This window comes from Mauremys reevesii, linkage group 12, assembly GCF_016161935.1.
Source record: "Mauremys reevesii isolate NIE-2019 linkage group 12, ASM1616193v1, whole genome shotgun sequence".
NCBI lineage: Eukaryota > Metazoa > Chordata > Testudines > Geoemydidae > Mauremys > Mauremys reevesii.
The window spans coordinates 28,856,939-28,880,744 of record NC_052634.1 but is presented as its reverse complement, the minus strand read 5'-3'; the positions used below and the strand labels follow the sequence as shown (position 1 = coordinate 28,880,744).

Sequence of the window (23,806 nt, the reverse complement as noted above, 5' to 3'; positions counted from 1 at the left end):
AATTTCTGCCTGTGCACGTCGGCGGAAGCATTCAATGTATAGGTCCAGACTGTCATTTCGACCCTCAGGAGGAGTCCATGTGGAGTTCTTCTTTTTGTGCTGTTGGTGGGAGGGTAACTGTGTATCAGTGCGCTGTTCAGTGTTGTCCTGAAAGTATTCTTTGAGTCGGAGATGACGAAAGTAGGCTTCCAGATCGCCGCAGAACTGTATCATGTTGGTGGGGGTGGCAGGGCAGAAAGAGAGTCCCCGAGATAGGACAGACGTTTCTTCTGGGCTGAGTGTGTGGTTGGATAGATTGACGATATTGCTGGGTGGGTTAGGGGTATCACGGTTGTGGCCCCATGTGGCAGGTAGGAGTTTAGACAGCTTACAGTCCTTTTTCCTTTGTAGAGAGGTGAAGTGAGTGATGTAGATCTCCTGTCTTATTTTAGTGAAGTCCGTTTGTATGGAAGTTTGGTTATTAATGAGAGTCTCCAGGTTGGAGAGCTCTTTTTTGATGTTTTCCTGTTTGCTGTACAGGAGGCTGATCAGGTGGTTCCTCAGTTTCTTTGATAGAGTATGGCATAATCTCTCACTGTGGTCTGTGTAGTATGTAGATAGCAGTGGATTTTTTACCTTTAGTCCATTAGGTATGATGTCCATCTGTTTGCATTTGGAAAGGAAGATGATGTCTGTCTGTATTTGTGCAAGTTTCTTCATGAGGTTGATGGATTTCCACTCCATACGGCTAAATGCAGTGCCTTGCATGATGTCAAGTATCAGAGGGGTAGCCGTGTTAGTCTGGATCTGTAAATCCAGACTAACACGGCTGCAAAACGTCTGTTAATCTATAAGGTGCCACAGGATTCTTTGTTGCTTTTACAGATCCAGACTAAAACGGCTACCCCACTGATACTTTTCACAAGCAAGTTGGCTTTCTGCACAGGTAGGGCCCTTGGCCGTAAAGCTTAGCTCCGTCAGTGCATCTGCATGGGGTTCCTCCAGTGCCTCAAGAGCCCGTGCTAAACTCTCGGAGTGGGCGTTTGGCTTGCGCCAGTCAGAGTGCCGTGCCTGCGTCTTCCCAGGGCCGGCTCCCGTGAGGCGCGCATAACTTGGGAGGAAAGGGGTAGAAGAGGAAGCAAGTGAAGCTGACTTTGAGTGGTGGTGCCCCTGGGCAGAGTGGTCCTCCTGCTCCTTCCTGTCGGAGGTGTGGGCTCTAGTGTGGGCTTGGGGGGTCTGGCTGTGGGCGGTGGGAGGATGGTGTCCAGGGAAGTCCCAAAGGTCACCCAGCGCCGGCGGAGTGTGAAGCCTCTCCCCTAGGTTGGGGTGCCAAGGATTAAGCCTTCCTCTGTGGCTTGGGCTGGGGAGCATGATCCGGCGTCGGGTCCATTTGGGTGGAGCTGGCGGCCGGCAAGAATTCGGGCCATCAGGTCAACCCTCTGTGGAAATGGGGGTGAGCCGGCAGGCCTGCGATTTTGGCTTCGCGGGCCGGGCAGCTCAAGCCTGGCCTCCTATGAGCCTGGAAGGCAGCCGGCCGGGCTCACCCGTCTCCTCCCCGGGCCCAAGTTCCTTTCAGGCAGCAGGTGGAGCGAGGAGCCCAGGGAGGAGAGCCCAAGGAGGTTTCAGGATCCTCCTCCTGCCCGGCGCCTAGCAGGGCTCTTGCCCGCTCCCGGCCCACCTGGTTTTGGCCTCTGCCACCGCTAGCAGTCAGCCAAAAGACCAGAAGCCACCCTCTCCCTCCTGCACCCTGAGTGGCCAGCATGGGGCTTGAACCCATGACCTTGGCGTTATTAGCACCACGCTCTAACCAGCTGAGCTAGCCGGCCTACGGGAAACCCTCTCTTGCCTGACCCTTTTGGAAGGAGTCACCGGCTGGCGTGGGGAACGATGTGGCCTCCATTATCAAATGGATGGATCAAGACGCTACTTGCCAAGGTAGGGGAATTAGCTCAAGTGGTAGAGCGCTCGCTTCGCATGCGAGAGGCAGCGGGATCAATGCCCGCATTCTCCAGCAGCAAGACAGCCACGGGGACCTTCTCTTGCCCTTCTTTTAGAAGCCATGGACAGTCAGCCGGCTCAGCTCCTCCAGTGGCCTCCATCCCTCTCCCCGCTTGGCCTCCCAAAAGGCCAGCCCTTGCGGAGCACAAAGCTCTTCCACCCCGGGCCCTTCTCCCCCTTGCGCTGACTGGGAGGCTGGCGACAGCTGGGGGAAGTTAGCTCAAATGGAAGAGCATGGGAGAAGTAGTCAGACCCATACACACATTCTCCAGCCTGCTCTGCTCTGCTTTGCTCTGCTGTGCTGGGCTCTAGTGGGGGACCTGCACCTTTCTTTCTGAGCTCTCACTGGAGCACAATCCCTTTCCTCCTCCCTCCCTGCTAGTCTACGCCAAGCTCATTGGCCGGGAGGGAGAGCCACTCAAATACAGAATTACTCACATCCCAGGGGTCCATGAAGAGAATGAGGAGATGGGCGGGGTGGCACGCGATACCAGCTCAGCTGAGACTGTGAGACCTCGCAGCCTCCTGATCTCAGGCAGCATGGCAGCCGTGGAGCAGAGCAGAGCACGCAGACAGCTTGGAGACAGCCAAAGCGGGGAAGGGCTGCGTTGGTCTGGAAGAGGGAGTCGGTGGCTGTCTATCCTGGCGGAGGCAGGGTCGTTTTGCTGTATGCTGGGCCAGAGGCCAGGGAGTCTGCTAGAGTTGCTGAGCTGGGCCTGCTTCTGGCTTTGCTTGGGTTAGAGGAAAGTGGTGAAGATAAGAACGGCCCTCCTGGGTGAGACCGATGGTCCAGCTAGGCCACTATCACGTCTTCTGACAGTAACCAATGCCAGGCGCTTCAGAGGCAATGGCCAGAGCAGGCAATCGTCAAGTGATCTATCCCTGCGTTGTCTTCTGAAGCTTGGTGCTTGTTTCTGGGGCTAACTCTCAGCCCAGACACACTCCAGGGAGGGAGCGTTGGTGTTTGTGCCGAGGAGCGTGGCTGGGACTCGGACCCCCTTCCCCAGCTCTGGGTAGCAAGCCCCCCTCCCCCCCATTTCAGGCTGTGTCCAGCTTAAGGTCACAGAGCCCTTGCCTTTTTTTGCCCGGTGCCTGAGAGTCAGGCCAGCTGCGGGGAATTAGCTCAAGCGGCAGAGCGCTCGCTTTGCATGCGAGAGGTAGTGGTGGACGCTGCCCGCATTCTCCGAGCCGGTCAGCTAAGGGCTCCTGATGAGCGTGGTGGACGGGAGAGCCGGCCATCGGACTTTAGGCCGGGCCGCCCGGAGCGCTCAGGCCGAAAAATCAAAAGCCATCCTCCCCAGGCCCACAGCCACCCAGGGGCTCCTCTGCACCATCTTGCCTCCACGAGTGCCACACTCTGACCAGCTGAACCAGGCAAGCCACGGGAAGCTTCTCAAGGTCTTTCCCTGGTGTGGGCTTGGATGCGAAAAGCACCTGGCCGTTCATCAGCTGTTGCAAGAACTGTGCAGAGTAGGAGTAGCGATGGGGCTGTAGCTTTCCACAGCATCTCAATTTGGGCAGCTTTCCATTCCCCTTTTCTGTGTAATGTCCCTCCCACGGGTTTCACTTGCGGAGCTATACGACTCTGGCAGGGGGGCCATTTAGAAATCTTTTCCTTGCTTTTCTTTTTCACCTGGCCCCAGCGTTAGGACCGTTTGGGTGTTTCAGTGTGTGTGTTTTCCCATTTGGAGGCATTTGGAAGTTTGGAAGGGGAGCCAAAAGAGGCGTCTTTTTCACAAGCAAGTTAGCTTTCTGCACAGGTAGGGCCTTTGGCCGTAAAGCTTAGCTTCGTCAGTGCGTCTGCATGGGGTTCCTCCAGTGCCTCAAGAGCCCGTGCTAAACTCTCGGAGTGGGCGTTTGGCTTGCGCCAGTCAGAGTGCCGTGCCTGCGTCTTCCCAGGGCCGGCTCCCGTGAGGCACGCATAACTTGGGAGGAAAGGGGTAGAAGAGGAAGCAAGTGAAGCTGACTTTGAGTGGTGGTGCCCCTGGGCAGAGTGGTCCTCCTGCTCCTTCCTGTCGGAGGTGTGGGCTCTAGTGTGGGCTTGGGGGGTCTGGCTGTGGGCGGTGGGAGGATGGTGTCCAGGGAAGTCCCAAAGGTCACCCTGCGCCGGCGGAGTGTGAAGCCTCTCCCCTAGGTTGGGGTGCCAAGGATTAAGCCTTCCTCTGTGGCTTGGGCTGGGGAGCATGATCCGGCGTCGGGTCCATTTGGGTGGAGCTGGCGGCCGGCAAGAATTCGGGCCATCAGGTCAACCCTCTGTGGAAATGGGGGTGAGCCGGCAGGCCTGCGATTTTGGCTTCGCGGGCGGGCAGCTCAAGCCTGGCCTCCTATGAGCCTGGAAGGCAGCCGGCCGGGCTCACCCGTCTCCTCCCCGGACCCAAGTTCCTTTCAGGCAGCAGGTGGAGCGAGGAGCCCAGGGAGGAGAGCCCAAGGAGGTTTCAGGATCCTCCTCCTGCCCGGCGCCTGCGCCCGCGCCCAGCAGGGCTCTTGCCCGCTCCCGGCCCACCTGGTTTTGGCCTCTGCCACCCCTAGCAGTCAGCCAAAAGACCAGAAGCCACCCTCTCCCTCCTGCACCCTGAGTGGCCAGCATGGGGCTTGAACCCATGACCTTGGCGTTATTAGCACCACGCTCTAACCAGCTGAGCTAGCCGGCCTACGGGAAGCCCTCTCTTGCCTGACCCTTTTGGAAGGAGTCACCGGCTGGCGCGGGGAACGATGTGGCCTCCATTATCAAATGGATGGATCAAGACGCCACCTGCCAAGGTAGGGGAATTAGCTCAAGTGGTAGAACGCTCGCCTCGCATGCGAGAGGCAGCGGGATCAATGCCCGCATTCTCCAGCAGCAAGGCAGCCGCGGGGACCTTCTCTTGCCCTTCTTTTAGAAGCCATGGACAGTCAGCCGGCTCAGCTCCTCCACTGGCCTCCATCCCTCTCCCCGCTTGGCCTCCCAAAAGGCCAGCCCTTGCAGGCACAAAGCTCTTCCACACGGCCCTTCTCCCCTTGCACTGACTGGGAGGCTGGCGACAGCTGGGGAAGTTAGCTCAAATGGAAGAGCATGGGAGTAGTCAGACCCAGACACACATTCTCCAGCCTGCTCTGCTCTGCTTTGCTCTGCTGGGCTGGGCTCTAGTGGGGGACCTGCACCTTTCTTTCTGAGCTCTCACTGGAGCACAATCCCTTTCCTCCTCCCTCCCTGCTAGTCTACACCAAGCTCATTGGCCGGGAGGGAGAGCCACTCAAATACAGAATTACTCACATCCCAGGGGTCCATGAAGGGAATGAGGAGATGGGCGGGGTGGCACGCGATACCAGCTCAGCTGAGACCGTGAGACCTCGCAGCCTCCTGATCTCAGGCAGCATGGCAGCCGTGGAGCAGAGCAGAGCACGCAGACAGCTTGGAGACAGCCAAAGCGGGGAAGGGCTGCGTTGGTCTGGAAGAGGGAGTCGGTGGCTGTCTATCCTGGCGGAGGCAGGGTCGTTTTGCTGTATGCTGGGCCAGGGGCCAGGGAGTCTGCTAGAGTTGCTGAGCTGGGCCTGCTCCTGGCTTTGCTTGGGTTAGAGGAAAGTGGTGAAGATAAGAACGGCCCTCCTGGGTGAGACCGATGGTCCATCTAGGCCACTATCCCGTCTTCTGACAGTAACCGATGCCAGGCGCTTCAGAGGCAATGGCCAGAGCAGGCAATCGTCAAGTGATCTATCCCTGCGTTGTCTTCTGAAGCTTGGTGCTTGTTTCAGGGGCTAACTCTCAGCCCAGACACACTCCACGGAGGGAGCATTGGTGTTTGTGCCGAGGAGCGTGGCTGGGACTCGGACCCCCTTCCCCAGCTCTGGGTAGCACGCCCCCCTTCCCCCCATTTCAGGCTGTGTTCTGCTTAAGGCCACAGAGCCCTTGCCTTTTTTTGCCTGGTGCCTGAGAGTCAGGCCAGCTGCGGGGAATTAGCTCAAGCGGCAGAGCGCTCACTTTGCATGCGAGAGGTAGTGGGGGACGCTGCCCGCATTCTCCGAGCCGGTCAACTAAGGGCTCCTGATGAGCCTGGTGGACGGGAGAGCCGGCCATCTGACTTTTGGCCTGGCTGCCCGTAGCGATCAGGCCGAAAAATCAAAAGCCATCCTCCCCAGGCCCACAGCCACCCAGGGGCTCCTCTGCACCATCTTGCCTCCACGAGTGCCACACTCTGACCAGCTGAACCAGGCAAGCCACGGGAAGCTTCTCAAGGTCTTTCCCTGGTGTGGGCTTGGATGCGAAAAGCACCTGGCCGTTCATCAGCTGTTGCAAGAACTGTGCAGAGTAGGAGTAGCGATGGGGCTGTAGCTTTCCACAGCATCTCAATTTGGGCAGCTTTCCATTCCCCTTTTCTGTGTAATGTCCCTCCCATGGGTTTCACTTGCGGAGCTGTACGACTCTGGCAGGGGGGCCATTTAGAAATCTTTTCCTTGCTTTTCTTTTTCACCTGGCCCCAGCGTTAGGACCGTTTGGGTGTTTCAGTGTGTGTGTTTTCCCATTTGGAGGCATTTGGAAGTTTGGAAGGGGAGCCGAAAGAGGCGTCTTTTTCACAAGCAAGTTAGCTTTCTGCACAGGTAGGGCCCTTGGCCGTAAAGCTTAGCTCCGTCAGTGCGTCTGCATGGGGTTCCTCCAGTGCCTCAAGAGCCCGTGCTAAACTCTCGGAGTGGGCGTTTGGCTTGCGCCAGTCAGAGTGCCGTGCCTGCGTCTTCCCAGGGCCGGCTCCCGTGAGGCGCGCATAACTTGGGAGGAAAGGGGTAGAAGAGGAAGCAAGTGAAGCTGACTTTGAGTGGTGGTGCCCCTGGGCGGAGTGGTCCTCCTGCTCCTTCCTGTCGGAGGTGTGGGCTCTAGTGTGGGCTTGGGGGGTCTGGCTGTGGGCGGTGGGAGGATGGTGTCCAGGGAAGTCCCAAAGGTCACCCTGCGCCGGCGGAGTGTGAAGCCTCTCCCCTAGGTTGGGGTGCCAAGGATTAAGCCTTCCTCTGTGGCTTGGGCTGGGGAGCATGATCCGGCGTCGGGTCCATTTGGGTGGAGCTGGCGGCCGGCAAGAATTCGGGCCATCAGGTCAACCCTCTGTGGAAATGGGGGTGAGCCGGCAGGCCTGCGATTTTGGCTTCGCGGGCGGGCAGCTCAAGCCTGGCCTCCTATGAGCCTGGAAGGCAGCCGGCCGGGCTCACCTGTCTCCTCCCCGGGCCCAAGTTCCTTTCAGGCAGCAGGTGGAGCAAGGAGTCCCCAAGGAGGTTTCGGGATCCTCCTCCTGCCCGGCGCCTGCGCCCGCGCCCAGCAGGGCTCTTGCCCGCTCCCGGCCCACCTGGTTTTGGCCTCTGCCACCCCTAGCAGTCAGCCAAAAGACCAGAAGCCACCCTCTCCCTCCTGCACCCTGAGTGGCCAGCATGGGGCTTGAACCCATGACCTTGGCGTTATTAGCACCACGCTCTAACCAGCTGAGCTAGCCGGCCTACGGGAAGCCCTCTCTTGCCTGACCCTTTTGGAAGGAGTCACCGGCTGGCGCGGGGAACGATGTGGCCTCCATTATCAAATGGATGGATCAAGACGCCACCTGCCAAGGTAGGGGAATTAGCTCAAGTGGTAGAGCGCTCGCCTCGCATGCGAGAGGCAGCGGGATCAATGCCCGCATTCTCCAGCAGCAGGGCAGCCACGGGGACCTTCTCTTGCCCTTCTTTTAGAAGCCATGGACAGTCAGCCGGCTCAGCTCCTCCAGTGGCCTCCATCCCTCTCCCCGCTTGGCCTCCCAAAGGCCAGCCCTTGCGAGCACACAAAGCTCTTCCACACCGGCCCTTCTCCCCCTTGCACTGACTGGGAGGCTGGCGACAGCTGGGGGAAGTTAGCTCAAATGGAAGAGCATGGGAGAAGTAGTCAGACCCAGACACACATTCTCCAGCCTGCTCTGCTCTGCTTTGCTCTGCTGGGCTGGGCTCTAGTGGGGGACCTGCACCTTTCTTTCTGAGCTCTCACTGGAGCACAATCCCTTTCCTCCTCCCTCCCTGCTAGTCTACACCAAGCTCATTGGCCGGGAGGGAGAGCCACTCAAATACAGAATTACTCACATCCCAGGGGTCCATGAAGGGAATGAGGAGATGGGCGGGGTGGCACGCGATACCAGCTCAGCTGAGACCGTGAGACCTCGCAGCCTCCTGATCTCAGGCAGCATGGCAGCCGTGGAGCAGAGCAGAGCACGCAGACAGCTTGGAGACAGCCAAAGCGGGAAGGGCTGCGTTGGTCTGGAAGAGGAGTCGGTGGCTGTCGATCCTGGCGGAGGCAGGGTCGTTTTGCTGTATGCTGGGCCAGGGGCCAGGGAGTCTGCTAGAGTTGCTGAGCTGGGCCTGCTCCTGGCTTTGCTTGGGTTAGAGGAAAGTGGTGAAGATAAGAACGGCCCTCCTGGGTGAGACCGATGGTCCATCTAGGCCACTATCCCGTCTTCTGACAGTAACCGATGCCAGGCGCTTCAGAGGCAATGGCCAGAGCAGGCAATCGTCAAGTGATCTATCCCTGCGTTGTCTTCTGAAGCTTGGTGCTTGTTTCAGGGGCTAACTCTCAGCCCAGACACACTCCACGGAGGGAGCATTGGTGTTTGTGCCGAGGAGCGTGGCTGGGACTCGGACCCCCTTCCCCAGCTCTGGGTAGCACGCCCCCCTTCCCCCCATTTCAGGCTGTGTTCTGCTTAAGGCCACAGAGCCCTTGCCTTTTTTTGCCCGGTGCCTGAGAGTCAGGCCAGCTGCGGGGAATTAGCTCAAGCGACAGAGCGCTCACTTTGCATGCGAGAGGTAGTGGGGGACGCTGCCCGCATTCTCCGAGCCGGTCAACTAAGGGCTCCTGATGAGCCTGGTGGACGGGAGAGCCGGCCATCTGACTTTTGGCCTGGCTGCCCGTAGCGGTCAGGCCGAAAAATCAAAAGCCATCCTCCCCAGGCCCACAGCCACCCAGGGGCTCCTCTGCGCCATCTTGCCTCCACGAGTGCCACACTCTGACCAGCTGAACCAGGCAAGCCACGGGAAGCTTCTCAAGGTCTTTCCCTGGTGTGGGCTTGGATGCGAAAAGCACCTGGCCGTTCATCAGCTGTTGCAAGAAGTGTGCAGAGTAGGAGTAGCGATGGGGCTGTAGCTTTCCACAGCATCTCAATTTGGGCAGCTTTCCATTCCCCTTTTCTGTGTAATGTCCCTCCCATGGGTTTCACTTGCGGAGCTGTACGACTCTGGCAGGGTGGCCATTTAGAAATCTTTTCCTTGCTTTTCTTTTTCACCTGGCCCCAGCGTTAGGACCGTTTGGGTGTTTCAGTGTGTGTGTTTTCCCATTTGGAGGCATTTGGAAGTTTGGAAGGGGAGCCAAAAGAGGCGTCTTTTTCACAAGCAAGTTAGCTTTCTGCACAGGTAGGGCCCTTGGCCGTAAAGCTTAGCTCCGTCAGTGCGTCTGCATGGGGTTCCTCCAGTGCCTCAAGAGCCCGTGCTAAACTCTCGGAGTGGGCGTTTGGCTTGCGCCAGTCAGAGTGCCGTGCCTGCGTCTTCCCAGGGCCGGCTCCCGTGAGGCGCGCATAACTTGGGAGGAAAGGGGTAGAAGAGGAAGCAAGTGAAGCTGACTTTGAGTGGTGGTGCCCCTGGGCGGAGTGGTCCTCCTGCTCCTTCCTGTCGGAGTTGTGGGCTCTAGTGTGGGATTGGGGGGTCTGGCTGTGGGCGGTGGGAGGATGGTGTCCAGGGAAGTCCCAAAGGTCACCCTGCGCCGGCGGAGTGTGAAGCCTCTCCCCTAGGTTGGGGTGCCGAGGATTAAGCCTTCCTCTGTGGCTTGGGCTGGGGAGCATGATCCGGCGTCGGGTCCATTTGGGTGGAGCTGGCGGCCGGCAAGAATTCGGGCCATCAGGTCAACCCTCTGTGGAAATGGGGGTGAGCCGGCAGGCCTGCGATTTTGGCTTCGCGGGCGGGCAGCTCAAGCCTGGCCTCCTATGAGCCTGGAAGGCAGCCGGCCGGGCTCACCTGTCTCCTCCCCGGGCCCAAGTTCCTTTCAGGCAGCAGGTGGAGCGAGGAGTCCCCAAGGAGGTTTCGGGATCCTCCTCCTGCCCGGCGCCTGCGCCCGCGCCCAGCAGGGCTCTTGCCCGCTCCCGGCCCACCTGGTTTTGGCCTCTGCCACCCCTAGCAGTCAGCCAAAAGACAAGAAGCCACCCTCTCCCTCCTGCACCCTGAGTGGCCAGCATAGGGCTTGAACCCATGACCTTGGCGTTATTAGCACCACGCTCTAACCAGCTGAGCTAGCCGGCCTACGGGAAGCCCTCTCTTGCCTGACCCTTTTGGAAGGAGTCACCGGCTGGCGCGGGGAACGATGTGGCCTCCATTATCAAATGGATGGATCAAGACGCCACCTGCCAAGGTAGGGGAATTAGCTCAAGTGGTAGAGCGCTCGCCTCGCATGCGAGAGGCAGCGGGATCAATGCCCGCATTCTCCAGCAGCAGGGCAGCCACGGGGACCTTCTCTTGCCCTTCTTTTAGAAGCCATGGACAGTCAGCCGGCTCAGCTCCTCCACTGGCCTCCATCCCTCTCCCCGCTTGGCCTCCCAAAAGGCCAGCCCTTGCGGAGCACAAAGCTCTTCCACACCGGCCCTTCTCCCCCTTGCACTGACTGGGAGGCTGGCGACAGCTGGGGGAAGTTAGCTCAAATGGAAGAGCATGGGAGAAGTAGTCAGACCCAGACACACATTCTCCAGCCTGCTCTGCTCTGCTTTGCTCTGCTGTGCTGGGCTCTAGTGGGGGACCTGCACCTTTCTTTCTGAGCTCTCACTGGAGCACAATCCCTTTCCTCCTCCCTCCCTGCTAGTCTACGCCAAGCTAATTGGCCGGGAGGGAGAGCCACTCAAATACAGAATTACTCACATCCCAGGGGTCCATGAAGGGAATGAGGAGATGGGCGGGGTGGCACGCGATACCAGCTCAGCTGAGACCGTGAGACCTCGCAGCCTCCTGATCTCAGGCAGCATGGCAGCCGTGGAGCAGAGCAGAGCACGCAGACAGCTTGGAGACAGCCAAAGCGGGGAAGGGCTGCGTTGGTCTGGAAGAGGGAGTCGGTGGCTGTCTATCCTGGCGGAGGCAGGGTCGTTTTGCTGTATGCTGGGCCAGGGGCCACGGAGTCTGCTAGAGTTGCTGAGCTGGGCCTGCTCCTGGCTTTGCTTGGGTTAGAGGAAAGTGGTGAAGATAAGAACGGCCCTCCTGGGTGAGACCGATGGTCCAGCTAGGCCACTATCACGTCTTCTGACAGTAACCAATGCCAGGCGCTTCAGAGGCAATGGCCAGAGCAGGCAATCGTCAAGTGATCTATCCCTGCGTTGTCTTCTGAAGCTTGGTGCTTGTTTCAGGGGCTAACTCTCAGCCCAGACACACTCCACGGAGGGAGCATTGGTGTTTGTGCCGAGGAGCGTGGCTGGGACTCGGACCCCCTTCCCCAGCTCTGGGTAGCACGCCCCCCTCCCCATTTCAGGCTGTGTTCTGCTTAAGGCCACAGAGCCCTTGCCTTTTTTTGCCTGGTGCCTGAGAGTCAGGCCAGCTGCGGGGAATTAGCTCAAGCGGCAGAGCGCTCACTTTGCATGCGAGAGGTAGTGGGGGACGCTGCCCGCATTCTCCGAGCCGGTCAACTAAGGGCTCCTGATGAGCCTGGTGGACGGGAGAGCCGGCCATCTGACTTTTGGCCTGGCTGCCCGTAGCGATCAGGCCGAAAAATCAAAAGCCATCCTCCCCAGGCCCACAGCCACCCAGGGGCTCCTCTGCACCATCTTGCCTCCACGAGTGCCACACTCTGACCAGCTGAACCAGGCAAGCCACGGGAAGCTTTTCAAGGTCTTTCCCTGGTGTGGGCTTGGATGCGAAAAGCACCTGGCTGTTCATCAGCTGTTGCAAGAAGTGTGCAGAGTAGTAGTAGCGATGGGGCTGTAGCTTTCCACAGCATCTCAATTTGGGCAGCTTTCCATTCCCCTTTTCTGTGTAATGTCCCTCCCACGGGTTTCACTTGCGGAGCTATACGACTCTGGCAGGGTGGCCATTTAGAAATCTTTTCCTTGCTTTTCTTTTTCACCTGGCCCCAGCGTTAGGACCGTTTGGGTGTTTCAGTGTGTGTGTTTTCCCATTTGGAGGCATTTGGAAGTTTGGAAGGGGAGCCGAAAGAGGCGTCTTTTTCACAAGCAAGTTAGCTTTCTGCACAGGTAGGGCTTTTGGCCGTAAAGCTTAGCTCCGTCAGTGCGTCTGCATGGGGTTCCTCCAGTGCCTCAAGAGCCCGTGCTAAACTCTCGGAGTGGGCGTTTGGCTTGCGCCAGTCAGAGTGCCGTGCCTGCATCTTCCCAGGGCCGGCTCCCATGAGGCGCGCATAACTTGGGAGGAAAGGGGTAGAAGAGGAAGCAAGTGAAGCTGACTTTGAGTGGTGGTGCCCCTGGGCAGAGTGGTCCTCCTGCTCCTTCCTGTCGGAGGTGTGGGCTCTAGTGTGGGCTTGGGGGGTCTGGCTGTGGGCGGTGGGAGGATGGTGTCCAGGGAAGTCCCAAAGGTCACCCTGCGCCGGCGGAGTGTGAAGCCTCTCCCCTAGGTTGGGGTGCCAAGGATTAAGCCTTCCTCTGTGGCTTGGGCTGGGGAGCATGATCCGGCGTCGGGTCCATTTGGGTGGAGCTGGCGGCCGGCAAGAATTCGGGCCATCAGGTCAACCCTCTGTGGAAATGGGGGTGAGCCGGCAGGGCTACGATTTTGGCTTCGCGGGCGGGCAGCTCAAGCCTGGCCTCCTATGAGCCTGGAAGGCAGCCGGCTGGGCTCACCCATCTCCTCCCCGGACCCAAGTTCCTTTCAGGCATCAGGTGGAGCGAGGAGCCCAGGGAGGTTTCGGGATCCTCCTCCTGCCCGGCGCCTGCGCCCGCGCCCAGCAGGGCTCTTGCCCGCTCCCGGCCCACCTGGTTTTGGCCTCTGCCACCCCTAGCAGTCAGCCAAAAGACCAGAAGCCACCCTCTCCCTCCTGCACCCTGAGTGGCCAGCATGGGGCTTGAACCCATGACCTTGGCGTTATTAGCACCACTCTCTAACCAGCTGAGCTAGCCGGCCTACGGGAAGCCCGCTCTTGCCTGACCCTTTTGGAAGGAGTCACCGGCTGGCGCGGGGAACGATGTGGCCTCCATTATCAAATGGATGGATCAAGACACCACCTGCCAAGGTAGGGGAATTAGCTCAAGTGGTAGAGCGCTCGCTTCGCATGCGAGAGGCAGCGGGATCAATGCCCGCATTCTCCAGCAGCAAGGCAGCCGCGGGGACCTTCTCTTGCCCTTCTTTTAGAAGCCATGGACAGTCAGCCGGCTCAGCTCCTCCACTGGCCTCCATCCCTCTCCCCGCTTGGCCTCCCAAAAGGCCAGCCCTTGCGGAGCACAAAGCTCTTCCACACCGGCCCTTCTCCCCCTTGCACTGACTGGGAGGCTGGCGACAGCTGGGGGAAGTTAGCTCAAATGGAAGAGCATGGGAGAAGTAGTCAGACCCAGACACACATTCTCCAGCCTGCTCTGCTCTGCTTTGCTCTGCTGGGCTGGGCTCTAGTGGGGGACCTGCACCTTTCTTTCTGAGCTCTCACTGGAGCACAATCCCTTTCCTCCTCCCTCCCTGCTAGTCTACGCCAAGCTAATTGGCCGGGAGGGAGAGCCACTCAAATACAGAATTACTCACATCCCAGGGGTCCATGAAGGGAATGAGGAGATGGGCGGGGTGGCACGCGATACCAGCTCAGCTGAGACCGTGAGACCTCGCAGCCTCCTGATCTCAGGCAGCATGGCAGCCGTGGAGCAGAGCAGAGCACGCAGACAGCTTGGAGACAGCCAAAGCGGGGAAGGGCTGCGTTGGTCTGGAAGAGGGAGTCGGTGGCTGTCTATCCTGGCGGAGGCAGGGTCGTTTTGCTGTATGCTGGGCCAGGGGCCAGGGAGTCTGCTAGAGTTGCTGAGCTGGGCCTGCTCCTGGCTTTGCTTGGGTTAGAGGAAAGTGGTGAAGATAAGAACGGCCCTCCTGGGTGAGACCGATGGTCCATCTAGGCCACTATCACGTCTTCTGACAGTAACCAATGCCAGGCGCTTCAGAGGCAATGGCCAGAGCAGGCAATCGTCAAGTGATCTATCCCTGCGTTGTCTTCTGAAGCTTGGTGCTTGTTTCAGGGGCTAACTCTCAGCCCAGACACACTCCACGGAGGGAGCATTGGTGTTTGTGCCGAGGAGCGTGGCTGGGACTCGGACCCCCTTCCCCAGCTCTGGGTAGCACGCCCCCCTTCCCCCCATTTCAGGCTGTGTTCTGCTTAAGGCCACAGGGCCCTTGCCTTTTTTTGCCCGGTGCCTGAGAGTCAGGCCAGCTGTGGGGAATTAGCTCAAGCGGCAGAGCGCTCGCTTTGCATGCGAGAGGTAGTGGGGGACGCTGCCCGCATTCTCCGAGCCGGTCAACTAAGGGCTCCTGATGAGCCTGGTGGACGGGAGAGCCGGCCATCTGACTTTTGGCCTGGCTGCCCGTAGCGGTCAGGCCGAAAAATCAAAAGCCATCCTCCCCAGGCCCACAGCCACCCAGGGGCTCCTCTGCACCATCTTGCCTCCACGAGTGCCACACTCTGACCAGCTGAACCAGGCAAGCCACGGGAAGCTTTTCAAGGTCTTTCCCTGGTGTGGGCTTGGATGCGAAAAGCACCTGGCCGTTCATCAGCTGTTGCAAGAAGTGTGCAGAGTAGGAGTAGCGATAGGGCTGTAGCTTTCCACAGCATCTCAATTTGGGCAGCTTTCCATTCCCCTTTTCTGTGTAATGTCCCTCCCACGGGTTTCACTTGCGGAGCTGTACGACTCTGGCAGGGTGGCCATTTAGAAATCTTTTCCTTGCTTTTCTTTTTCACCTGGCCCCAGCGTTAGGACAGTTTGGGTGTTTCAGTGTGTGTGTTTTCCCATTTGGAGGCTGTGACGGAGCGATTCTGGCAGGACCCAACTGAGAGTGCCAAATCAGGACCAATTGCTTAAACAGGGCAGTTACAGCCCTAGGCTGGGGTTTTTCCACCTCTAAGGCAAACCAAACCAGCCAGACAAAAAGGACTTTGGTCTCACCCCACTGGCTAACCACAAGTCACACAAGCAATTTCCTTAGCCACTCCAGTCTCCCAGTATCACCACCAGTGCACTCGTCCTGGGGATAAATGGTTATGAAAACCAACACCCCAATAAAAGAAAAAGGTTCCCTCGATCCCAAAGGACCAAGCCCCAGACCCAGGTCAATATACACATCAGATCTTACCCACAAATCACGCTGTTGCCAGTCCTTTAGAATCTAAAATCTAAAGGTTTATTTACAAAGGGAAAAAGGTAGAGAAGAGAGGTAGAATTGTTTAAATGCAATCAATTACATACAGTGATGGCAAAGTTCTTAGTTCAGGCTTGCAGCAGTGATGGAGTAAACTGCAGGTTCAGATTAAGTCTCTGGAAAACATCCCCCACTGGGATGGGTCCTTCAGTCCTTTGTGCAGAGCTTCAGTTTGTAGCAAAGTCCCTCCAGAGGTAAGAAGCAGGATTGAAGACAAGAGGAGATGAGGCATTGGCCTTATATAGACTTTTCCAGGTGTAAGAATCCCTTTGTCTTCACTGTGGAATTTTACAGCAAAATGGAGCCTAGAGTCACATGGGCCAGTCCCTGCATACTTTGCTGAGTCACAAGGCGTGTCTGCCTTCTCTCCATGGGTCAATTGTGTAGCCGATGGCCCTTTAATGGGCCATCAATCCAGCTATGCCGGGCTAACATCAGCTTGTCTGGGACACTTCCCAGAGGCAGAGCAGAATACAAACTATAGACATTACAGAGCCAATACTTATAACTTTAACTACAAATGATACAGACATATAGACAGCATAATTATAACCAGCAACCCATAATCTGGTCTTAGACACCTTAGATGACCCCCTTTATCTAAGATTTGGTGCCACTGCAGGACCTTGGTTGCAACTCATGTTCTATATGGTCCCAATTTATATCAATAACGTCACACCCCCAACGCAAAATTGATGCAGGAAGGGATGACAAAACATCGCTGACTGCATCCCAAGAGCCCCCTTTCCTTGGGTCTGTCTCACTACAGCTAGTGTTGGGCTAGAGGCCGTACCAGTGTATAACCGAAATGGTTTATCAAAGTCATGTTCAATAACATGAATGAATCTCTTTACAAACTCAAGGTATAACTTGGTTAGCTTTTGCAGCATGGTTCCTGTATGTTTCATGTGATCTTGCCAAGAGCTAAAGAAAATAGCTACTTTATCCATACCAGTTTTGGCCAATGTTTTGAACCCAAATAACATTAAACCAATGTAGATATTGAGGTTGTTCATAGTACAGGAATCTTGGCATTTAGCCATGAAAGCAATATGGTAGTGTGCCTCAGTTTCCCCTTGCATACAGCACATCAGGTCTGGAATGTATTTTCCCCTGTGAAAAGTTCGAACACTGTTTACATGCATTAACTGTGAAATATCAGTATAGCAAGGCCCTTTAACATAAAGTGTGTTTTCATGTATTCCTTTCAACATGTTTAAGGGATTTTCCAAAAGATTAGGCACATTGTACATTGTTACAGTTCTTGGCCATAGCAACACATTAGTTACAAAAATTAGCATTAGCAATAACAACAAATTCATTGCAAGTGTCCATTTACAATCATGTTTGTCATGCCACACCCTTGGCTCAATACCATTGGAGTTTGGGCATTTTAAGGTTAACCTGTGGCTTCCCTTTGCAAAATTCAGTCTTCTCTTTCCTTTTGGATTAAACCCTGATTTCTCTTGCTTAACAGAATTCACTGGCTGATGGAGCGGGCCCTCTGTGCTAACAGCTATTAGCAATTCTGTCTTCTCCCTGCCAGCCAAGTAATTCGCATCAACACAGACACTAGCTTTTAACTCTTCAGCTGCTATGGATTCCAAGGCTGGACTTTGTCTCACAGAGATACCACACAAATCCAAAGAGTCTGAGGGTGAGAGCTGGCTTGCTCTCCCCTGCCTCCTCAAGCATTTAGCCATACAACTGTTCTGCTCTGAAACACCAGTAACTGAATCTGTCCTCAGATCCTGAAGCACAGACTGCTCACTTACAGATTCAGCATGGAGACATTCCTGTCCCAACAGCATTGTCTCCCCACCAACAAGCTGGCCACACACAGCCAGGTGGTTATAGGGCTGCTTAACTTCCTTAACAGCTTCTACTCCACCTGAGAAATTTTCAAAGCTGCCCACACTGGATCTCTCAAAAGGAAAGTCAGTGGATCCATTCACAACAGAAAATTTCTGGCTGTTAGGAACTGAAACTTTCTTGATTAAATCACTTTTACACCCTTCAGTTGCAGTAAACTGCTTGCACAGGCTACCATGAGGATTCCTTTCCCTAGGAGCTTCTCTAAGCAGCAATTCACCCCTCTCAGAAATTTTGCCCTTCCCCTCTTCACCTAGGGCTTGCTCTAAAGGAACACTTCCCTGAGCAACCACAGATGCTACAGACTTTCTAGATAACAGGTCAGAAGCAGTCTCCTTCCCTTGGCCATGAACAAGTTCAGGAATCTTTTCCTTCTTGCTACAAGTTGTCAAACTGTCAGTCGGTAACACAATTAAATTACCTTTATGCTCTCCTTGTGCCCTGGCTGGGGTATCACCCTGATCAGACAGAGTTGCTGCACCCTTTTCCAACCACACATTAGCAACTGGCAAACCACAAGCACCAGAATTGTCTGTTCTCTGGGATTTTGCTAAGACACTAACTGGATGCAACCTAGTCACAGTGCCATTCTCCCCAGCAGACCCAAACTCAGGACCATTCCCTTCCTGGGCTTTAGCTGTATTTACAACCAACTTTGAGACAACTGAATCACCCTCAACCATCACAGGCTGACAGGCCCCTTCTGTCTGCTCCACAGACACAGAAGAGTCGGAGACACATTCTCCTTCACCAGACACACAGCTTGGGATCTCATTTCCCTTGTCCCAGCACACAGGGCTGTTCACAGACAACTGCTTGGAGATCGAGATAGCTTCCTTCATAGGCAAGTCAATACCCCTGACAGAGACAGGCACATTCCCTTCACTGTCACATTTCTCCACACAGGAAACAGGTAAGGGACAGGGACACTCATCTTCCACTATCCCACCCTTCCCAAACTGCTGATTAGACAAAGCCATCAGCTCACAAGGCTGCCTAGGCTCCTCCAAACTTTCCCTTCCAGGCACATTGCCTCTCCCAACAGATAAGCTGCTGCTCTTTTCACTACACTGAGCTACTTTTAGCAAATCATAGTTACCCATTTCAGGTTTACTTCTACAAGCTGCACTAGCCACCAATTCATTACCCATTACAAATTTACCCTCTCCTTCCTCAGTTAGGGATTTAACCTGACCATCTACTTTAATCTGCTCCTGAGAAACATTTTCCTCACCAATGAGATCTTTCTGCTCTTGATCTAACTCCAGATTCACTTCTGAGACATCAGACAGACATTCAGAAACTTCATTCCCAGACACACTGCTTCTTGGCACAGACAAACCTTTGGAGCAACCCACCTCAGGCAAATCATTGCCCACAATAGACACAGGTTTAAGATCATTCCTCTCCTGTGACTGGCTACCTGGACTGAACAAATCTTTAACATTTTCCCCAATTAAAAGATCTTTAGGCAATAACTTCCTGACGCCAGCTATCACTTCATGCTGAGCCCCATTCCACTCAAGGTGGATTCTGGCTAAAGGCACACGGACAGTAAACTCACAGAGGATCACAACATTCACACTCTGATTTGGTAAATAATCTTCCTCTTTGACCAGATCTGCTTTAACAAGAGTGATGTTAGAAGCCATAATTTGCCCTAAACAGCTTTTACCATTGACTTTTACACACTCTATGAATTTTCCATTACCATTCCCATCCATAGCACTGGCACAATTTATGGGGCCACCCCCTACTGAACACACAGTAACAGCATTGACATAAAAGGTGGCATTGTTGGGGTACATTTGGTTACCCCCAGACAACTGCTCAGAGTTATACAACATACCAACATTGTTACAAACTGGACTTTCAAGAGGATACAGTCTCTGCTGTTCTTCCATTGCTTTTTTGACTTGGAGTTGGAGTCTAGCTGTCTCCTGTTGCATCTGTCGAGTTTTCTCCTCAGCAGCCAGCAACTCCAGACGCCTCTTACGAGCTTTTTCTTCCCTCTTAGCAACTTCTTTCTTTCTCTCATCAGCCTCTTTCTCCATTCGAATTTCTGCCAGTTCTTGCTCATAATCAAACTGCAGGCTGTCTCTCAAGGCTTGCAGTTTCCTTGCTTTTCCTGATGCTCTCTGTCTCATGGTCACTGATCTTTAACCAACCAAACTCTCAATCCCAAAGTTAAAATTTGGATAGCGTGGGGTTCTGACCCAAAGCTTAATTGACCTGGTTCTGTGGATCCAAGCACGACTACGCCACTGTGACGGAGCGATTCTGGCGGGACCCAACTGAGAGTGCCAAATCAGGACCAATTGCTTAAACAGGGCAGTTACAGCCCTAGGCTGGGGTTTTTCCACCTCTAAGGCTGGTTCTGTCTGGTTCTGTGATTGTTTCTATCTGCTGTATAATTAAATTGTTGGGTGTAAACCAATTAAGGTGGTAGGGTATAAATGGTTAGATAATCATGTTACAGTATGTTAGGATTGGTTAGTTACATTTCAGTAAAATGAGTGGTTAGGGTATAGCTAAGCAGAACTCAAGTTTTACTATATAGTCTGCAGTCAGTCAGGAAGTAAGGGGGGGAATGGGAATGGGAATGAGAATGAGAAAGGGGGTAGGAGAATTAGAATTATGTTTTGCTAAGGGAGGGAATAGGAAGAGGGAATGGGAACAGGGACATAGGCAAGCCTCTGTGGTGTCAGAGCTGGGAAGGGGGATACTGAGGAAGGAAATTGGAATCATTGATTGCTGGAAGTTTGCACCTTTGAGCTTCGTGTATTGCTGCTCTCTGGTCACGTGAGAAGGACCAGGGAATGGGAGGGTGATGGGATAAACCCTCTAACAAGTACGTCTTTCAGGGTGTGAAAAACCCCAGAACCAGTATAATTAAACTGACCTAAGCCGTGGTTAGATAGTGCTAAATGAAAGGAAAGATTGTTCTGCCAATGCAGCTATCACAGGAATGGAAAACCCCTCCCCTCACTGAAGCAACTGTCTACTCCACTCAGCCACAACTACTTGTTGTACAGCTGCTGCACTACACCATGATTCTGTTCTCACAAAATTGTCACTTCAAATTGCTCAGATCAGCTCCCCCAGCACACTCACGGTTGTACATTAGTGTAAGTGTGTCCATGGCTGAACAGCAAGAGTTCTTCTTCGAGTGATTGCTCCTATGCATTCCATGTAGGTGTGCGCGCCGCGCGTGCACGGCTCTCCGGAACATTTTTACCCTAGCAACTCCGGCGGGCCGGCTGGCGCCCCCTGGAGTGGCGCCGTCATGGCGCCCCTTATATACCTCAGCCGGCCCGTCCGCTCCTCAGTTCCTTCTTCCCGCCCGTGACGGCCAGTTGGAACAGTGGAGTGCTCCCTTACCTCCACAACCCTAGTGTTTCTCCATAGTTCTAGTGTAGATAGTTTTAGTAGTTAGTTCAGTTCTTGTTGTAGTTGTATATATATTTAGTGTTAATAGTGTTAATAGTTACGGAATTAGAGGGGTTGCCCCTCTTCTTCCGCCCCGGTGCGGGCTTATGCCCGGAGCACCGGGTTTCAAGCCCTGTGCGGCTTGCCAGCGGCCTATGCCGGTTAGCGACCCGCACGACTCTTGCCTCCGCTGCCTCGGAGAGTCGCATCGGCCAGATAAGTGCTCTATTTGCATAGCCTTTAAGCCTCGTACGAGGAAAGAGAGAGACTCTAGGCTGAAGCACTTACTGATGGAGTCTGCGCTCCAACCTCCGGCGCCAGCTCCAGCGGCACCGAAAACCGCCTCGACGAGCAGCGCTCCGGCTGCACCGAGCCGCTCCGGCACCGAGCCGGCACCAAAGACCCGGCACCGCTCCCTCTCCCCGGGGAGGAAGCACAAGGCGCCGAAGACGGCCGCCGCAAAACAGCAGCGAAAGCCGTCAGCCCAGCCGCCTCCGACGAAAACGGTGCAGGCTGAGGCAGTGCACGCTAAGTGCACCGCACCGTTGACTCCGGCGCCGCCTGGCCCGTCGAGTCCGGTTCCGCCCAGCTCCCCGGTGCCCACCGAGGAGGAGCTGAGGATCCCGTCGACGCCGGAGGCGTTCGCGACGGCAAGAGAGCTGATCGAGGCGACGGCCCCGTCATATCAGCCGCCGGCACCACCGGTGCGGACATTCAAGTCCCTCGGCAAGCCAGCGATGGTGCGCCCCTCATCTCCGGGCGACCGTGGCGACCGCGGCTCCAGAATCCGGTCTCGATCCCGGTCTATCTCCCGGAGAAGGTCACCGAGGCACCGCTCCCCATCCCGCCGAAAATCGCCATCGCGACGCCGCTCAGCGTCCCGGCACCGGTCGCAGTCCCGGCACCGCTCTCCATCGCGGGGCCGGTCGTACTCCCGGCGGCGCTCCAGGTCCCGGTCACGAAGTCACCGGCACCGCAGCAGGTCCGCGTCCAGGCACCGCGGACATCGGGACTCGCGCAGCCGTTCGAGGCGCCGCAGATCCCGCTCGAGGTCCGGTTCCCGGCACCGCCGGTCGAGCTCCCGACGTCGCCGGTCGAGCTCCCGCCACCGCCACTCCCCTTCTCGGCACCGGAGATCCAGCTCCCGACGCCGTAGATCTGGCTCCCGGCACCGGAGATCCGGCTCCCGGCACCGTGCGCAGCACAGGTCCCGCTCGCCACTGGACCCCCGAGACGCCCGGCACCGACCCTCGGCACCGGAGGATCGTCTCACGCCGGCGCTGGACGCCCGCCCAGGCACCGCCACGGCTCCACCCTGGCCCTCCAGGGAACCCTCTGTAGCCTCACCCCAAGGCAGTGCGGTGGATTTCAGAGCCGGTTCCGTTCCCCCGGATCATGGACCCCAGTATTGGGGACATTGGGTGCCCTGGGCGCAATATGAACAGGGGCCTCCCCTGCCACCCAGGCAGCCGGGCTCGGCACCATCGATACCGGTGGCCACCGTCAGTCGAGCCCCCCCGTCCCCACCGACGCAAGCCGCCGCCCACGGCCCTTCTTTGGGCCAGGACTCGCTGCAGCCAGATCGCCAGGTGGGTGAGCACCAACAGGAGGAGGTGCTGCCGGGCCACTCCTCGTCGTCCTCTCCAGATGAGGCGGTAGCGGGGGCCTCGCCATCAGGGCCCCCGCCCATTGACCTCAGGGCACACCAGGACCTTCTCCGAAGGGTGGCAAAGGCCATTAACTTGCCCATAGAGGAGGTGCAAGAAGTCGAGGACCCAATTACGGACGTTGTGGGAGATGACGCCCCTGTCAGAGTGGCGCTCCCGTTTATTCGCACCATTCAGAAGAACAGTGCCACTATCTGGCAGTCGCCCTCCTCCGTTGCCCCCACGGCGCGAGGCGTCGAAAGGAAGTATTCCGTCCCGCCCCAGGGCTACGAATACTTGTACGTCCACCCCACCCCGGACTCGCTGGTGGTCCAATCGGTCAATGACCGCGAACGACACGGTCAACCTGCCGCTGCGCCGAAGGCGAAGGACGCCCGGCGCATGGACTTATTAGGGCGTAAAATCTATTCGGCGGGAGGCCTCCAACTCCGTATAGCCAACCAGATGGCCCTCTTATCCAGATACACTTTTAATATCTTGGGGTGCCTTGCGAAGTTCACGGAGCTAACCCCTCAGGAATCCCGCCCTGAATTCTCAGCGCTGCTGGAGGAGGGCAAGTTAGCCTCCAGAACACTGATCAAAGCGGCCGTAGACGCAGCAGACTCAGGGGCTCGAACGGTAGCATCCGGGGTGACGATGCGCCGCATTGCGTGGCTACAATCTTCCACCCTCCCACCTGAGGTCCAGTACACCCTCCAGGACCTCCCGTTTGACACGCAGGGGCTGTTTTCTGAGAAAACGGATGCCAGAATCCAGTCCCTAAAGGATGGGAGGGTTGCGATACGAACTCTGGGTATGCACACGCCGGCCACGCAGAGGCGTTCGTTCCGCCAACAGCCCTACCGTCCCTTCAACCAGGCCAGGTCTCGGCCGTTTAACAACCGCCGAACGGCCCCCTTCCGCCGTAGACCGTCAGGGGGGCGGCGCAACCAGGCGCAGAACTCGTCCAAGGCTCCGCAAGCCCAAAAGCCGGCCTTTTGACGGGACGCCCGAGGACGGCCCATCACTCTCCCCCCAGGATCCATCCCTTTTGTTTTCCAATCGCCTTGCCCGCTTCCTTCCGGCGTGGTCTGCTATAACATCGGACAGCTGGGTCCTCAGCACCATCCAGCACGGCTACCGCCTACAGTTTCTTTCGCCCCCCCCTCCCACCCACCTTCCCCGTCCCTCTTCAGGGACCCCTCTCACGAGCAAGTCCTCATACAGGAGGTGCAGGCTCTGTTGAGCGTGGGTGCTATCGAGGAGGTGCCTCCCTGCAGGCGGGGCAGGGGATTCTACTCCAGATATTTCCTCATCCCCAAGGCGAAAGGACCTCCATCTTGGACCTCCGGGAGCTGAACAGATACCTCTGCAAGCTCAAGTTTCGGATGGTAACCTTGGGGTCCATTATCCCTTCCTTGGATCCGGGAGACTGGTTTGCCGCCCTCGACATGAAGGATGCTTACTTTCATGTGGCGATTTACCCCCCCCACAGACGCTTCCTGCGCTTCACGGTCAACGAGACCCACTACCAGTTTGCGGTGTTACCCTTT

The 23,806-nt window shown here is 56.3% G+C and overlaps 1 protein-coding gene, 9 non-coding genes and 1 pseudogene across 10 annotated transcripts in view; 5 read left to right on the top strand and 6 right to left on the bottom strand.

The window, feature by feature from the left end:
• The window catches only part of LOC120375891 (zinc finger protein 189-like), an 83,860-nt gene extending 60,605 nt beyond the window's left edge, over positions 1-23,255 (top strand). The window contains exons 6-9 of the mRNA XM_039496909.1: positions 21,216-21,427; positions 22,073-22,196; positions 22,452-22,892; positions 22,995-23,255. Of these exons, the coding sequence (XP_039352843.1) occupies positions 21,216-21,427; positions 22,073-22,196; positions 22,452-22,892; positions 22,995-23,255 (1,038 nt within the window). The remainder of the gene's footprint in view (positions 1-21,215; positions 21,428-22,072; positions 22,197-22,451; positions 22,893-22,994) is intronic.
• Positions 1-23,806, bottom strand: part of LOC120375866 — a 332,464-nt pseudogene that overhangs the window by 234,336 nt on the left and 74,322 nt on the right.
• TRNAI-AAU lies at positions 1,732-1,805 on the bottom strand. Its single transcript has one exon. It is a non-coding gene; the product is annotated as a tRNA-Ile (tRNA).
• TRNAA-CGC lies at positions 1,918-1,990 on the top strand. The gene has a single exon. It is a non-coding gene; the product is annotated as a tRNA-Ala (tRNA).
• Positions 4,555-4,628, bottom strand: TRNAI-AAU. Its single transcript has one exon. It is a non-coding gene; the product is annotated as a tRNA-Ile (tRNA).
• On the bottom strand, positions 7,358-7,431 carry TRNAI-AAU. The gene has a single exon. It is a non-coding gene; the product is annotated as a tRNA-Ile (tRNA).
• Positions 7,544-7,616, top strand: TRNAA-CGC. The gene has a single exon. It is a non-coding gene; the product is annotated as a tRNA-Ala (tRNA).
• On the bottom strand, positions 10,166-10,239 carry TRNAI-AAU. The gene has a single exon. It is a non-coding gene; the product is annotated as a tRNA-Ile (tRNA).
• TRNAA-CGC lies at positions 10,352-10,424 on the top strand. Its single transcript has one exon. It is a non-coding gene; the product is annotated as a tRNA-Ala (tRNA).
• TRNAI-AAU lies at positions 12,971-13,044 on the bottom strand. The gene has a single exon. It is a non-coding gene; the product is annotated as a tRNA-Ile (tRNA).
• TRNAA-CGC lies at positions 13,157-13,229 on the top strand. Its single transcript has one exon. It is a non-coding gene; the product is annotated as a tRNA-Ala (tRNA).